At 38.1% G+C, this 17,997-nt stretch overlaps 2 protein-coding genes across 3 annotated transcripts in view; both read left to right on the forward strand.

Annotated features, from left to right (window-relative positions):
• The window catches only part of Nell1 (neural EGFL like 1), an 822,774-nt gene that overhangs the window by 540,955 nt on the left and 263,822 nt on the right, over window positions 1–17,997 (forward strand). The gene's annotated exons all lie outside the window — the stretch shown is intronic.
• Window positions 15,067–16,239, forward strand: LOC105988032 (isocitrate dehydrogenase [NAD] subunit gamma, mitochondrial-like). The gene has a single exon (XM_013019528.1). It carries the CDS (start codon window positions 15,067–15,069, stop codon window positions 16,237–16,239), a length of 1,173 nt encoding a protein of 390 aa, XP_012874982.1.

Here is a 17,997-nt window from a genome sequence, read left to right on the forward strand (position 1 = left end):
CTGAGGTAGAAAGACCATGATTCCCAGGCCAGTTTGGGCAAAATTAGTGTGAGGCCATATCTCAAAAGCAACAAAAGGATTTGGGGCATGAGGTCTTGAGTCTTCATCCAGTGATGAAAAGGGGAAAGAAAGACTGGAAATAGTGACTTCCAATGGTACACATATAACATATCGTGTTATAGGACATGTGGTTAAACAGGTGAGGCATCTAATTGCCGAAATTTATCTGCCTGTCTGGAAGGACCAGCAACTCAGCAAACCTTTCCTTGCTCCTGGCATTCTGGTTGGGAAACCATTGTTTTGCTAACTATATGGACTGAATTCCTAGCTCAGCCATTTAAACCCCAACCTGTTCTAGATGCCCTTTGGTTTTCAGTTCTTCATCCTTCTTTGAAGAATTTGAATAAAGAACTAATCCATGCTAAATATTATTTATCAGACATCTATAATGGAGCAGTAGTATGCATAATCAGCGGAAGCTTATGAGCTATTTTAAGGAATTAAGTATGAAAACATGACCTAAAATGTGTGTAATAAGAAAGTATGAACACTCTTTTTTAAAGAAGCCTTTCTGCATTCTCTAAGATACCTGTATGACAGGGTAAGATAGACAATGATTTCAGTACTTGGTGACTATTGCAAAGAAGTTTGAAGTTAAAAGAGTTGAGATCCCCTGTTCTTTAAACACAAAAGGAGATTCTGAAAAGCATCAGAGTATATTTATATGGGGCATCATGTAATGGGGAATTGATAATTCTCAGAGCTAATTTGTAGCTTGAAATCTACTTCTGAGATAGAAAACTATAATCCACATATTATTAACCAACCTACTCCTAATTAACCAAGCTATATAACTAACTATTCCCAATCAAGAGCAAATGCTGCCACTTTTCTGGGAGAGGACTGCTAGATTCATCAAGTAGTTGTTTGGAGGGAGGAAGGGAGCTGAAATAACCGGAAAGCATGCTCCTTCTGATGAGTTAACTCAAAACCCTAGGGAATCAATCATCAATGTCCAGTGTTTAGGAAAATGTTGACAATGACATGAAGAAAGAAGGGTCAAGGTGATAGACTGGATCACAACAAAGAGGATTTCCAAATCAGAAACAGGAAGCCAAGCAGATTATTGGCTACTGAATGATATTATCTGTATGGAGCTGGGTTCCAGAGACCAGAATGGAATTTGGGGACAAGTTCAAAGATTGAGGTTAAATATACCAGAGAAGCAAAATTGCAAATAAGTGAAACAGCTTAGTTTGTTCTTACTCAAAACTATTTTCATGAACTTGGACACTCAGGCTTGTAATTGTAGGTACTCAGATGTCATATCTGAGGATAACAGTTCAAAGCTAACCTGGGCAGGGAAGCCAGGGAGATTCTTATTTCCAATGAACCACCAAAAAACTAGAAGTGGAGGTATGGCTCAAATAGCAGAACACTAGCCTTGAGCAAAAGAGCTCAGGGACAGCATCCAGGCTCTGAGTTCAAGTTCAGGACTGACACTCATAAAAAATAGATAAATAAATTTACAAACTTACATCACTAAGTAAATTAACTGTATCTGGATACTGATTAATGTGTCAATGCTATGAAACATTGCACTTAGGGACAAAGGATTTTGGATCCCCAAGAATCCTTGGGGTCACATCTCCTGTTTATAGGTTTTAGATTTCCCCCACCAAAGGACAGGCCTGTAGCAATTTTTTTTGCTGGTCCTGGGGCTTGAACTCAGGGCCTGGGCACTGTCCTTGAGCCTCTCTGTGCTCAAGGTAAGTGCTCTACCACTTGAGCCATAGCACCATTTCAGCCTTTTCTGTTTATGTGGTACTGAAGAATCAAACCTAGGGCTTCATGCATGTGAGGCCACTAAACCACACTCCAAGTCCTCCTGTAGTATCTTAATAACAGGATTGTCCTGAGTACTTAGGAATCTGATCTTCATAGATCTTTTCAGTGCTTCATAATATCTTCTTAGATTGTTTTTCACAACGGTTTCACTGTTTCTAGATAGTATGAATAGTGTGGAGATAAAGTGGTAACTGTGATTTACTTAGCTATTTGCTTCTCTTCAAAATAATTTTACAACATTGTTTCCTAATGTGTCTCACAGTAAGTCACTAAAGAGACATAATCTTCAAGCCTGCTTCATGGATGATGAAACTAGTATTAAAAAAAGATTAAAGAACTTGGTCAAGGTTATACAATAAAAGCATACTAGAGTTCAGATTCAAATACAGATTCTTTGGATACAGAATATATCCTTTTTTGTAATGTATTGATCATGAGGTTAACCTTGTGATATATTATTCATGTATGACACTTTCTAGAGTAGAAGAGAAAGATAGTAATTGTTTCACTGAGAGTTCCTTAGAGGACAGGCTGGGGTAGCACATATATCCTTCCTATTATTCATCCCATAATTATTAGTTAACCACAAATATGTCAGATGTTTATAAGCAAGGGTGTGATGGAAAAAAATCAAAATCACAGACTCTGGTATCAAAAGCATTACCGTTTTTTTGAAGGCTATAGATAAGTAAATGGAGGCAGTTACAACACAGTGTGGATGACTTCAATGGAGAGTGGTAAGAAAAGGGTCTCAGTTTCTGTTTTATGTTGGGGATAGAGGTGGAAAAGGTTGACAACAGTATGTTAAAGCTAATAACTGACGGTGGATAGACCTCAGGGAGAACTCCAGTTCAGGATTTGAAGGAGGTTTGAGGGAAAAGGTGTAACATTTGTGGAGAAGGAACCATGTGAGCCAGTTTCAGGAAAGCGTGTAGCATGCATGTTGTAAAGTTCTGTCTCCATATGTTTGGTCATTCCACTACCAAAGCTGGCCAAGCGGTGTAAGCCATTCATCTAAACAGACTGTTTCTTTTCATAGCATTGGGCAATGAAATAATAAATGTGCCTCTGTGAAGTCAGCATATGTTAAATAGGAGACTAATTGTGAGCCTAAATGGAACATTTAGAATGGTACCTGAAGAAAATGCAATGATGGGGAAAAACTGCCTTTCTACTATAGAAATTACATGATAGAAGTTGTGCCATCAAAATGAATTAATAGATGGCTTCAAAAAATTTCAGTACCTAGCAAACAAATGTTTACATTGTGTCATAAATAAAGTTAATATTAAAACAATATTTGCTCAGTGTACGGAACAAAAAAAAAAACAAAAGACTGACTCCACGGAGGGAAGAGAGTGGAAGGAAAGGGAGATTGAAATTGGACAAGAGGATTGCATAGACATGCCTAATGGAGCTGAGCACTATTGAATTGCCTGGAAAATCCTCTTTGCCCACAGGCCATTATCAATCGTTGCAAGCTTATATTTATTGTTAACTCCTTGTCTATAAAGGTGGCAGACACTGGCAGTCACTGATGAAAATACCAGCCAGCTGAACTGTACTGTGTGTTTGGCAAGCTTCTTCCCCTGTGCTATTAAGTAGTATTTTGCCATCCATTCTTTTTACAGTACATTTCACTGCCTTTGCTGAAAGAACCCAGCTGTGCTGTGATGGCCATTGAGGGGCTACAGGATGGTCATGTGGAGCACAGGGACATCTTAGAGCAGCAGAGCAAGGCCCACAGCCACTGACTTGCTTTGCAGAAGCACAGGCTTTCACCTTCTTTTGACACAGAGGGGAGCAGAGGGAATTGTAATGGTCTGAAATGATGGACACAACATATGCAGGTCACCTAATTTACTGGTGGAACTCAATCTCCGTGGTAAGAACAAAGAGACTTGGGAGTCACATGGACTGTCCTGAGACTTGAATGAAACTGACTGGACTGTATCTTTCACGGGGCTAGACTAATCAAAGGGGAGTCCTTTGGAGTGCTTACTTCTCACTTACGAAGGTTAGCAAGATTTTAAGCTGAAATCCAAAGCTGACACCTCTGTTTTCTTAAGTGTGTTGATAACCTGTGCTCTGCAGACATTCTGTCTCACAGGAAGTAATTCTCTCATTCTTGTCCTGGTTGAAAATAGAGACACTATCCTTAGGAAACCCCCAGGATATATTGTAAGACAAATAGACTTTTCTGCTTGGATCATCTTCTATGGAGCTAATGAAATTCAAAGTTTCTTAGTATACCAACAACAACAAAATACAAAAAAAACAAAAACTTTCTAAACCAGCTTTGGAGGGAGAATTGGAATGCAATTTGACAGGATTATATCCAGACACACATCTGGTGGATAAACAGCTTTCAATAGAGCCGGGAAACTAGAAATGAAGATATGCTGTTAGAGATGTTGCTTCTCCACATTTTTTTTCTCTCCTCTCCCACTTCCTGAAACAATCTGGGTATTGTGTTTCCTGATTGCAGATTATATTCTGTTTAGATATCTGTAAACAGAAATATGCTGAAATTTAACACATACCTATTGTTGTTGGAAAAGGTCATATTAGTGCGCACCTCCTGTCTGGATATTTTAACTTCCAATTCTAATGGGGAATAGCCTGTGACCCCTCTTAACATTTATACTTTTCTATTTGCTGCTATTTTTGCTTGGAATGTAGTCTAGTTTTTTTTTTTCTTTTAAGGAAAATTTCTCTCCCACTCACAAGAGCAAATCAAGTTTTATCTTCTTATTGAAGATTGTCACAATCCTCTGCTCCTTCATGATAAGCAGTTCTTGCTTGCATATCAATATTTGGTGCATATATCACACTTTTTCATATAGCTGGACCACTACCAGACGGACTCCTTTAAAAAGCAAAGGTAATACTAGAGTTTGAATTTGGGGTTTCACACTTGCCAAACAGGTCTTCCATTACTTGACTCATGTCTTTAGAACTTTTTACTGGTTCTTTTTTTTTTTTTTTTTTTTGTCGGTCATGGGGATTAAACTCTGGGCCTGAGGGCTGTCCCTGCATTCTTCAACACAAGTCTAATGCTCTACCACTTGAGCTACAGCGCCACCTACGATTTTCTGGTGGTTTATTGGAGATAAGAGTTTCAGGCAGTTTCCTACCTGGGCTGGCTTTGAACCGCAATCCTCAGATCTCACCCTCCTGAGTAGCTAGGATTACAGGCATGAGCCACCGGCGCCTGGCTTTACTGGTTATTTCTGAGACAAGGTCTCTTGCTTTTTTACCTGGGCTGCTTTGGACTATGATTCTCCTATTTTATGCTTCTTAGTATTGCTGACATAAGTTTAAACTACCATGCCCAGTTCTTTCCTTTCCTCTTCCTCTCCTCTTTCTTCTCCCCCCCCTTTTTTTAAAAAAATATTTTCTTTAGGTAGTTATACAAAGGAATTACCATTCAACAGAGCAGTTTATGAGTACAGTGCCTTTTAGTCAATGTCACCCTTTTCAACATCCTCACCCACTCCTCCCACCCCACCCCTTCTCACTTTTCTTCATATTTAGGTTATGTATTGACTTTTTTCCATTTAACAAAACAATTTATGTATATAATGCTACTTGATCTATGTCATCCCTTCAACATTTTCACCCCCTTTCCAGCCACCCTTTCCTTTATTTTTTCTCAGTTCTGTGGTATGTTGTTTTTCCACTATCAAGGCCTGAATTCAGGGGCCTGCCATTTGCTTAGCTTGTTTGTTCATGGTTGTCATTCCAGCATTTGAGCAATGTCTTGAACTAAGCTTAACGCTGGTTAATTGAATATGGAGTTTAACAGACATTTCAGTCTAGCTAACTTTGAACTGTGATCCTCCATGTCTCATCTTCCTGAGTAGCTAAGATTATAGGTGTGGACCACCTGTGGCTAGAGCCATGTTATTGACAGTTGAGATGGGGTTTTGTAAATTTTTCTGACCCTGGCCGGCCTTGAACCACCATCTTCCCTGTTCTCCATCTCCCAAGTAGGTAGGATTACAAGCATTAGGCTCTGGCATCTGAGGAGAGCTGTTATTTTTCTTATCTTCATTGACTAGCAAAGGATCTCATACACAAAGAATATTTAGTATTTAGTATTTGAATGTCTAATACTATTGTGCATAACTATGTCAGGCTTTTTTTCTTTTTCTTTTTCTTTTTAGTTCATATGGGAGCTTGAACTCAGGGCCTGGGCACTGTCCCTGACATTTTCTGTAGAAAGCTAACACTCTATCACTTTGATCACAGCTCCACTTCCAGGTTGTTTTTTTTGTTTTGTTTTTTAATGTCAGCCATGGGGCCTGAACTCAGCCTAGGCACTGTCTCTCAGCTTTTCAGCTCAAGGTTAGCTACCTACCACTAACTAGAGCCACAGCACCACTTCCTGCTTTTTCTGCTTATGTAGTGCTGAGGAATCGAAGCTAGGGTCTCATGCATGCAAGACAAGTGCTCTACCACTGAATTTCAGGGACTTTCCTGCCTGGGCTGTCTCCATCCTCAGATCTCATACTCCTAAGTAGCTAGGACTACAAGCATGAGCCACCAGCACCTGGCTTTCTGTCAGTTTTCTAAATGTTCTTTCACTTTATACTATTTTTATACCTATATATATATGTGTATATATATATATATATATATATATATATATATATATATATATATATATATATATATATATGCTTTTGCTGAAGATCCCCAGGTAGATAGTATTGATATGATTATACTTGAGATCATAAATACTCCTTTTCGTAGATTTTTTTTCTACCCTGAGTACTTAATAGTCAGAAATGAAGATTTGATTGTCTGAATTTGAATCCATGAAAGAAACAAATCCCACTGGGGTTGCCTGTAATGGCAACAATTAAGATCAGGAGGCAGATCTGCTAAAGAATCTACTAATATTGGCATTTAAAAAAAAGAAAGAAAGAAAAAAGACAAGGGAACTCTTCACTTTGGCCTCAAGTTAAAAGTAGCTTAAAGATCTTGCTGTGCTCAGACACCTTTGTCATTCTGAAATATGCTGCTGGGCTCAGCCTGACTCCCTGGGGTCAAGCATACTTATGTTATCAAACTGCCTCTGACCTTAAAGAATGTGCTCAGTTTGTTACATGGTGACATGTCACCATCACATCTGGTATGTGACTTATCTGGTTTTTTTTGAATCCTGGGCTTGGGAGCTATCCCTCAGCTCTGCAGCTTAAGGCTAGTGCTTTACCATTTGAGCCACAGCACCACTTCTGGTTTTCTGGTGGTTAATTGGAGATAAAAATCTCACAGACTTTCCTGCCTAGGCTGATTTTGAAGCTCAATCCTCAGATCTCAGCCTCCTGAGTAGTTAGGATTGCAAGTGTGAGCCACTGGCCCAGTAGTGACTACCTTTCCTAAAAGGCTCTTGTTCTGGAACCAGGTTTGTTAAACCCATGGCAATGCAGCAAAAGTATTGGATGTATAAGAATTTGTATGTTTGGGACTTAGAAGGAAACTATGAAAATAGGTTTGGGGGCATAGATTTTACCTGGGAGATGAGCACAGGAAACATTGAAAGGAAAATGGGGAGGACACAGAGGAAAGATAAAATGGTAAGTATTTGACACTTTATTTAAGGGATAAGAGTTCTCACTCTAGGCGACTGGAGTTTCATTTTAGTGGGAAGTTCTGTCCCAAGATTAACTTACCCAAGAAGCATGCATGAAAAGCTACTCCCTAGAAAGTTATATTTCTGACCATTTGCCAGCTTACTCTGGCTTTAATATACAGAAGATGTGGACAGTGGAAAATTAGGCACGTCTTTGCTAGTATAGAAATCAAGATTTTCTTCCTGCAATCCTTTTAGCTTTTGTAGTTTCTCCTCTGCTTTCCTTAGTCTCTTTATCTTCTTCTCCCTCTTTTAGTTCATCCTTTCACTTTGATTCACTTTGAGTCAGGGACTTGGTATGTAGCCCAGGCAATCCTCTAACTTGCAATTCCCTTGTTTCAGTTTTCTCTGCAGGCTAGGATTACCACATGTATGCTAACATGCTTGGCTTCCTTCCCCTCATTTTCTGTGCATAGAACAATAAATGCATAAATATTACTCAAATGTCAGCGGAGTTTTCTCTTTGATTGGCTGTCCTAGATTCCATGGTTGAATTAGATATTGCAACGGAGATTTCATTTCTCCAGTTGAGATGCTTGTAAGATTCTTCTTAATTTTCATATACATAAACTGAGAGCTTATTTATTTCTATTTGTTTTATGTTTCTGTAGGTTTTGAGCTAGCATAAAACCCTTCAAATTATTTTTTATCAAGTAGCACCAAGAGTCCATAGGTATTAGATGACACTGGCACTGCCAAATTTTAGCTAACCTGATATAATACATTTGCATCTATAAAAACCTCCTTTGTCTTATCACATCATATCCTTTCTAATGCTCAGATGTTGATGAGCACCACAAGCCATGTCTTTCAGTTTTAGTCAATGGACTCAGACATTATTGTGTTCATTTCACATGGGCTTATGGTGGGCATGTTAACATGGTATTAGTGAGAAGTTTCTGTTCTCCTGGTAATTATATTTGACAGGCAGTATTCCACACTGCCTCAGGAAAGAGAGAGATTATGGTCCACAAGACTACTTCAGACAGCTGAAAATGTCTTCATTAAGGTGTCCCTTTGTAAAGCAGAGGAGCCCAGGATGTTGGCGACTGGCAATGTGGATATTCAAACAGAGCTCATTAGTAGCTTAGGAGCATCATGCATTCTATTTTTAATACAATCTCTGTTATTCAGGCTCAGGAAAAACCCACATGGAATTTGCTCATATTCACTGCATATGTATATATATATCGCCTCATTCTCATCATTCTCATCCTTTGACATTCCATACAACTTGTAGCTCAGGGAAGAAGAGTATGTCAAGTTGCTGGAGAATGGTCTGCTTTATACCTGATAACCTAGCAGACTAATAAATGTGCAGCATGTAGAGAGTCCTCCTGTGTATAAGCAAAAAATGATATTTGTCTTGAAGGTTCTTGAGCCTTTCCCTTGTCCTTGATTTACTTCAGGTGAATTAATTTTAACCCATACTCACTTGTTTACAGGTACTTTTAATGTTACATAATTCTCAGTTTATCTTTTAAAAACCTGAATGTCTACCATGGTGATGTGTGTGTTTATGGGTGCATGACCCTTCTGTTCTCAGAGAAGGGGGAAGAGAAGGATAGTAGCCCCTGGAGATACATCAAAGCACAGAGGAAAGCAGAATGATGTAGGGAGATGAGCACAAATTTGAGGGTGAAGAGACTCAGGCTCTACCTACTTATAAGGGGTTATTCATCCTCTTGGCATCTTACTTTCCTTATTTGTGCAATGATAACTACAACATGCTCTCATAGCTCTAGTTTTCTGATTGAATTAATGGATCACCCAAAAGGATGGGATGCCCAGTGGATGCACATTTCCATCTTAAATGGAAGGAAAGCATTTATAGACAGGATATTAAGAGGGAAGAAAGATTCCATTTGAGAATGTTTTAGCTATGTATATACTTTTTATAATTAAACCTACTCTTTCGTACTCAACCAGTACTATTACTCCTTAATAGCTTGGCTAAATAGTTGGCCTCTGAAAGCCCCTTCTATTTTCTAGAATCTATAATTACTATAATAATTATAAGAACTGAGTCACAGTGGTTCAACAGGTGATGAGTATATTTTAAAGAGCCTATGACTTTTGGCCTAATTAAAATTGGAAATGTTGAGAAAAATCTGTGGTGTATCTTTGCCTGAGATGCTTTGAGCAGGGAGGGGAATATGTACATGTGTGTAAATAGGTGTATGGAACAATAGAGAGGGTAATTCTGATCCATGTATAATCTGTATACAACTGAAATACCATAGTGATGCAGTTAATATACAGGAAGAAGAAATGAATGACCAGAAAATGAAAAGGTTATTGGGGAAGGTGCAGGTAAAAGCCAAGCAGACAAAGGCAGAGGGTGAATGAGGAAGAGGCTCAAAGTAGTTTTTTGCATAAATGAAAATAGAACAACAAAATTGTTGACACGGATTTAGGAGGGAGAGTAAGGAAAGTGATAGAAAGGATGTGGTTGGGCCGGGCGCCGGTGGCTCATGCCTGTAATCCCAGCTACTCAGAAGGCTGAGAACTGAGGATTGCGGTTCAAAGCCAGCCCAAGCAGGAAAGTCTGTGAGATTCTTATCTCTAATAAACCACTAGAAAACCAGAAGTGCCGCTGTGGCTCAAGTGGTAGAGTGCCTGCCTTGAGCTGAAGAGCTCAGGTAATGCGCTCAAGCCCAGAGTTCAAGCCCCATGACCAGAAAAAAAAAGAATGTGCTTGGTTAGAGTGTGTGGTATGCATATTTGGGAAATATCACAACAAAACTCCACTCATACAATTAAGTAAATGAATAGAAATCATTGGATAACAAACAAAAATAGATTTGAGAGGGAAATCTCCATTTATTATTTTCACAAAGAGCTTCTCTTGCCTTATCTTCTTTAAAAGGATATCCTCCGAACTAGAGAGAAATTGAAGAAATATGTAAGTATCTCATCGATGAATTGTGTTGGGAGATCACAATCTTGCTAGAGGTTTTCGAATGGTATAGTCAAGGCTCCAGGTTAGAAAAAAGTAGCTGATAGACATGTTCCTGGGCTGTGATTTTGTTTTGTAGGATAATACAAGATGAGGTGCTTCCAATGGACAGTCTTCACCTGAATTTTTTTAAGAAAGGCTAACGTTCCTACTTCAATATCACTTGTCATTATAACTTCTTCTATTTTAGTTAAAAAGAAAAAAATGATCATAATGTTCACTGTACACTTATGAACATAGAATCAGGTAACTTGAAGGTTTGGGAGAGATGAGGGAGAATGATTGGAAGGGGTTACATTGATCGCAATGCATTGTCCTCATATACTGACGTATTTAGTTGAAATCCCCTCTTTACAACTACTTACAGATAACAATAATAATAATTTCACAAAGGAAGCAAAAACATATGGATGATACAAATACAGTTAATTCTCTACTAATACCTGAATATCTTTCCTTGCAGGGGAGAATATTTTCTTTACTAATTAACAATTGTAGGTAGGAAGCCTCTTTGAAGAAAGATATACGTAGATTTGCATCAAGGGCACTGTTAAATACTTGGTATTGTGTACTAAGATTCTCTTTTGGGAGAAAAAAGGACATTTCTAGATATATAGCTTTTCATAGTTTTCTGCCTTCTGCCATTCTTCTTTGCTTGTTAGCATTGATGGCATGACAGGTGAGAAATTACGTTAATTATGCAATAGAGAAAATAAGACCACACATTCATTCCTTTAGAAATAAAATATGAAACAATGCTCATCATCTGGAACTCTAGGACATGAAATAAGAACTTTCCTAAAAAGAAGGCATGCTTTAAAATATCTACTTGTGTTAAACAAAGGTTTAGTATGAAGTGACTGTGGTCCTGAAACGTTATTGCCTACTTCACTTTTTTTTTCCTAATGCATGTTTTCCTTTTTAAAGCAATATCTTTCAAAGCCTTTTATTTTTATTTCAAAACCCCTTAATGTTCTCTGCTACCCCGAGGGTATCATATAAATCCTTCGATTGCCACTCAAGGCCCTCTACTTTCTGACCCCAATTTACTTTTCCCCATTTGTCTGTCACTTTTCCTACATAAACCCTTCCTTTCAGCAAAATAGAATTGGTTAGGGTATCTCACCAACCTTTTAGTTTTACCTCTATTTTAGAAAACTGTATTTCCTCCTCTGCACTAGCCTTCCATCAAGATTGGATTGAAGTCCCTTTCCAAGCATCATAGCCCAGGTACACAGTGTCAGTTGGATCTTTAGCCACCATTTAGCATCTAGATACATTTCACTTAACTCTGCCAAGAACATAAACTCTTTGAAAATATAGGGTTTATATTATTTCACAGCATTCATTTCCCCCTGACACTAAAAGATCCATATATTTTGCTCACTTGTCTATCAATCTTATGTGTGTGTGTGTGTATTAACTTTTACTTTCTACTGTCTACTTCCACTGGAATATAAGTTCCAATGAAAGTCATAAAGCTTGGAAAATATGCAGAGGTCAGACAGGGCAGACTGTGGCTCTGGATCCTATGTTCTTACACATTGATGTACATACCTCATTGAGGTATGTCAATAACTATGCTGCATTGCTATTTCCACTGTTACCTCACAACAGTATCTTGACAATGTTGACTCCTTATCCCTAGTGTTTTGATTCTGTTAGAGTCTGTGACATCCATCTGACTGTTCATTCCTGAATCAGAGCTCATTTCTCTAGTCATCCTTTTTGAGCACTTCAAATATTAATGGTCCCTAGGGTTAGTGTCATTTTTTCTGTGCTTTCTCTATCCACCTCTGCCTAGATGAGTACTTTTAGATCTTAGTGGCATGACATATTGCAGTGTCACCCTGAGAACTACCCACTTATTCATAAGCATTAAGCTATAAGTACTTGGTGAATGATTTACTTTTCAAACTCATTAGAGTCACTCCAAAGTTACTATCATTTGCATTTCAATATTGTGTGCCACCATGTGTGTACCAAAGTAGAACTTGAGTGGGATGGAGTGAATTGCTCATAATTCACAAGCCTATTTTATATTTACGGAAAGTGTCTATGATCTGATATTATTGATACGCCATCAAGAGTTACAGCAATTTTGAAATATTGTCGTGTGTAAATTGTGGATTTATGGTTGTAATTTTTTACCCATGGATTCATATTTAATAAAGAAGAGAGGTAAAGGAAACATGTTTATGCTTCTGTATATTCACAGCATAGCAATGAGTATGAAGTTACTTACTGTTTTAATGTCCAAATATAAAGCAAAATGATGATCAAAATGTCATGTGCAACAAGACTATTTGTATTAACACTATAAATAATTGTAAAATATTATATTTTTCATTTTATAATGTTGACAGTAGAGTTATAAGTCCTTATTCATATATAATGATTTTCTTCTTTTAAATATAGTTCATAATATGGTTCATACTAAAACAGCATAATATAGTTTTGTCTCAAAAATAACATATTTTGAGCTCATTAGCTAGATTAATAATTTGCTAGTAAAATTCTCCTTTTGTGACTATGACCTGTAAAACAGTTTAAGAGCAGTATGAGTCATTTGGCTGTGTGTGTGTGTGTGTGTGTGTGTGTGTGTGCATGTGCACACCCATGCTTTTCATTACAATTGGGTATGTTCCTGGGAATCTCATATGAATGCCATTTGTCGTGTGTCATAGCCAAAGAAAAGCTAATATTCTCTGCTATAGGCTATTTCATACACACACACACACACACACACACACACACACACTCCTGTATGTTTAACCCTCTAGTATATTAATGACTTTTGATTCTACTTCATCAACAATGACCCATTTTCTGGTAGTGGGAGAATTCCTTATTAATCCACCCGTTGGGCATTATTATATAGATACAGCGTACTACACATGACACTTCCAGACATAATCCTCTACACAACTTGCTTTTCTTCCAATGTTGGGATATTTTCATTGATCGCATCATCATTCATTCAGTCTGCTAAATACAGACTATTCATAGAGCTCCCGTATGACCCAGCAATCGCACTCATTTACCCAAATGATCACAAACAAGGCCATACTAAAACTACCAGCTTTAGTTTATGTTTATCACAGCATTATTCACCATAGCTAAGATATGGAACCATCCCAGATGTCCCTCAGTAGATGAATGGATCTAGAAAGTGTGACACACACACACACACACACACACACACACACACACACACTAATCTATGCCTCCATCAGAAGGAATAGCTCCACTCCATTTGTTAGGAAATGGAAACACTTGGAAAAAATATATTAAGTGATGTAAGCCAGACCCAAAGAAACATAGGTCCCATGGTTTCCCTTATTTACAATGAGTATGTACTATGTGATTTTTTTTGTTTCTTTTGTGTGTTCTTCCCTTTATGGTATAACCCCTGTTGTCATTATATTTTATTCTGGTGCCCTGAATCTTGTATATACAGTTTTTCTAATTTGGGGAAGGGAAGGAAAATAACAAAATGCTGAAACAAGGATACAGGTTGACCCATTGTAACAATGAGACCATACAAGATGCTATGTTGAAAACAACTTTACAACTTGGTGGGGGGTGCAGGGAGGAGTTGGGGTAGAGAAGGAAGGGATATTAGGGGAAAAACAAAGAAGGGGGTAACAATGCTTAATAGGAAATATACTCACTACCTACTCATATAACTGTAACCCCTCTGTACAGTATTTTACAATAAAAATATCAAAAGAAGAATAATGTTCAATGTCACCTATGTTAGTAGTCTACCCATATGTATACATTAATTATCTGGGAAGCATTTTTCTCTTTTATTCTTGTCTTTATTCTACTATAGCTGCTCCTCATTCCTTATTAGGATCATTTCATAGCCCATTAGCTTCCAAATTTCAGTGTGCATCAAAATTATTACAACAGGTTTTTAATCCTCAATTCTAGAACTTCTGATTCAAGAAGTCTAGGGAGAGTCCTAAGAGATTGAAATTCTAACTAGGCTTTTCTGAGAAAATCTTTATTTCTTTATAAAGGAGAAAATATCTGTATAATATTTAATGATGGGCATATGTCATCATACATTTGCCCAAACCTACAAAGTGTAGATTATAGTATCAAGTGTGAAATCTAATGTAAACCATGGACTTGGAGTGATAATCATGTGTCAGTATGGATTTATCACTGCAAGCAGATGTACCATTCTTCTATGAGATTTTGAAAGTGGAAACGTTTGTGCTCATGTTGATGCATGGGCAAATGTACAATGTCTGTACCTTCTCTTTAATTCTGATGTGATCTTAATGAGATATAGATAGATCATAAATGATAGATAGATAGATAGATTTATTTTGTTTTTGGTGTTAGTACTGGGCCTTCAATTCAGGGCTTGGGCACTGACCCTTACCTACACAATGTGGTTATTTTCTATTATATTGCACCTTACATCTCATCCATTTTAGAAATATCTCCCACTATAGTAGAATGTCAAACATAGAATACAAGGAAGGAGAGAAAATTGTGTCATAGAAGAGAATACTAGATTTAGAATTCCATCAAAGGAAGCCAATTCCAAACTAAAGGAAGAACACATACTTTCACATACGGGGAATAAGTTTTGGTGATCATGGCACTGAGGATGCTGACTGCAGCCAGCAGCTCCGTGAAGCCAATTTTCTCACTTTCCATTTTTGGCCACATTTGGAAAGTGTTTCATAGCCCTAAGATTTCTCGGAGGCACCTGTTCACTCACATTGTTAGTAACATAGCTACTCCATCAGCTAAATATGGTGGACGTCACACAGTGGCTATGATTCCCGGAGATGGTGTTGGCCCTGAACTTATGCTGCATGTCCAGACGGTGTTCAGACATGCCTGTGTGCCTGTGGACTTTGAGGTGGTACAAGTGACCTCCTTGTCTCCGGAGAAGGAAGTTTACAATGCCATTCAGGCAGTTCGTCGAAACCGCATCTGTTTGAAGGGTAACATCGAAATGGATCACAACTTGCCACTGGATCACCAATCCCGTAACAACATGCTTCGTACCTCTCTGGATCTCTATGCCAATGTCATCCATTTCAAGAATCTGCCAAGTATAGAGACCCGGCACAAGAACGTAGACATCATAGTTGTTCGAGAAAACACAGAGGGTGAGTACAGCAACCTGGAGCATGAGGGTGTGAAAGGCGTAGTAGAGAGCCTGAAGATTATCACAAAGGTCAAGTCATTGCGCATTGCCGAGCACGCCTTCCAGCTAGCCCAGAAGATGAGGCGCCAAAAAGTGACAGTAGTGCACAAGGCCAACATCATGAAGCTAGGAGATGGACTCTTTCTTAAGTGCTGTGAGGAAGTAGCAAGTCGCTATCCTCAGCTCTTCTTTGAAAACATGGTTGTGGACAATGCTACCATGCAATTGGTATCCCACCCCCAACAGTTTGATGTCATGTTGATGCCCAATCTCTATGGCAACGTTATCAACAACGTCTGTACAGGATTGGTGGGAGGGGCTGGCGTGGTACCTGGAGCCAACTATGGCAGCATGTGTGCAGTGTTTGAGACAGCCTCCAGGCAATCAGGCAAAAACGTAGCCAATAGGAATTTAGCCAACCCGACTGCCATGCTACTATCAAGTTGCAATATGCTAGATTACCTCAAACTCCACTCTCATGCCACCTGCATTCGGAATGCAGTTTTGAGATCCATTGAGAACAAAGCTATCCATACACCAGACATGGGAGGCAAAGGCAGCACATTGGATATCATTCACAGCATCACAAAGAAAATTCCACACATTGGTTAAATGGTCAGTACCTCACAGGTTTCTAACACTCAGATCCTCTCCTGTTTCACTCCAGACCCCAACGAGTCTGAGCAGTGTGGTCTGAAGAATAAACTCATTTGCTTCAATTCATTAGAAATAAGTGACTCCTGACTGATTTTTTTTCTATTAAATTAAAGTGCCATAAATATTACTTGTTTAAATTAGCCAGATAGGTTGCATTCTAAGTGAATTGAGAACCTGCCTTAATATTTTAATTCACAATTCTCATTTTTCTGTGATATGTTATACTGAGTAAATAAGAACGTCTTATTGAGTGGAATCTAGGGGCTTTTCCAGAACTTCCCAACTGATTTTCTTGTTTATCTGGATCATAAGAATTCAGTGGCTTATAGAGATGTCTGCCTTTTCCCTAAAGGTTATTAATGAGTTATTAGTGCAATATTACTCTAAAATAAGTATGATAGCTCATTTAATAATAAGTAACAGAAAGCTGAGCTGGTATAGAAGATTTTCTCTCCGTGGCCAACATCCTCCCTCTTCCTAACTATGTTGCTTATAACCTTTTTGTTAGGAATTTTCTCTGGTGGTACCTTTTTCATGGTTTGTTACTCTGTCTTTTTTTTTCCTCATGATTCTTAAAAAATACCTGTTAATTGCACTAGTGGGTTTTATTTTGACATGTTTATATGTGAATACATTTACCTTGATCAGACTTAGCCCCCTCATCTCTCCCATTCCCCCAACCAATTTAACAAGCTTTATTGTTTCATTTCCACACATTTGCATGAAGTATTTTGACCGTATTCACCTTTCAGCTCTCTTGAAAAAATGAATTTTGAATTCTGAATTCCTTTTAGCTAGACTCAAGAGTTTAGAGGTATGTCAAATGCCTCTACAGTTTCTGGGTCTATAATAGAACAATGGGTTGCAAACTCCATTCATGTCCAATTCAAAGTTTTCAGCCTTTCTTTTAAAGATTATATAAGAAAGAGGATAAAGCCCTAAGCTAATTTAAATATTTAGCATCACTTGCTTGTGTTTTATCACTGTATTTTAAGATCATAATTTATATATACTGGCAAACAAAAATAATTTTATTAGTCCTTGGAAATTGGTATTATTCAAGTAGGAAACTAAAGACAATGCTTATAAACTATTAACAACAGTTTTGCCATCAGGAATGCCTGCAGACAGAAGTAAAATCAAGAAGAGTAGTGGATTCCTCTTTTTGGAAGCTTCTATATTTCCATTTTTTTTTCTTTTTTGCTTATGTGGTGCTGAAGAATTGAAACCAGGGCCTCATGCATGCAAGGCAAGCACTCTCCCACTGAGCCTCCTTTCCAGCCCGCCTATAAACTGTAGATCTCTGCATGGTTTAGGTACCACAAGTTAAAGACACTTGTGTTGGACCTAGAACTCCAAGAAGTACTGATTTAATTCTATTACTTTGATATCACCTACCTTGATTTTGTGTTATGCCAGGGCCAGGTTACTGAAAACTGAAAGCTGCGTGGAAGAAATTTACTTTGAGGAAGACTGCCTTCTTTCTTGTCTTGAGGTCTTCCTTGAAGAACAAAACAATTAAGAAAGATTAAATTATAAGTCAATTATGATAAGACTATTAGGTGAGCAGAGAGAGATTTAGGGTGTTGCCACCCCCATAAAGCATGCTTTTCTGGGCTTACCTGAACCTATATCACCAGTGTTTGTTTTTACAAATAGAGAACAAGGAGTGTATTTTAGTTCAAAGATCACTAAACCACAGAACCTTAACTC

Source organism: Dipodomys ordii, unplaced genomic scaffold (genome assembly GCF_000151885.1).
Source record: "Dipodomys ordii isolate 6190 unplaced genomic scaffold, Dord_2.0 Scaffold46, whole genome shotgun sequence".
NCBI lineage: Eukaryota > Metazoa > Chordata > Mammalia > Rodentia > Heteromyidae > Dipodomys > Dipodomys ordii.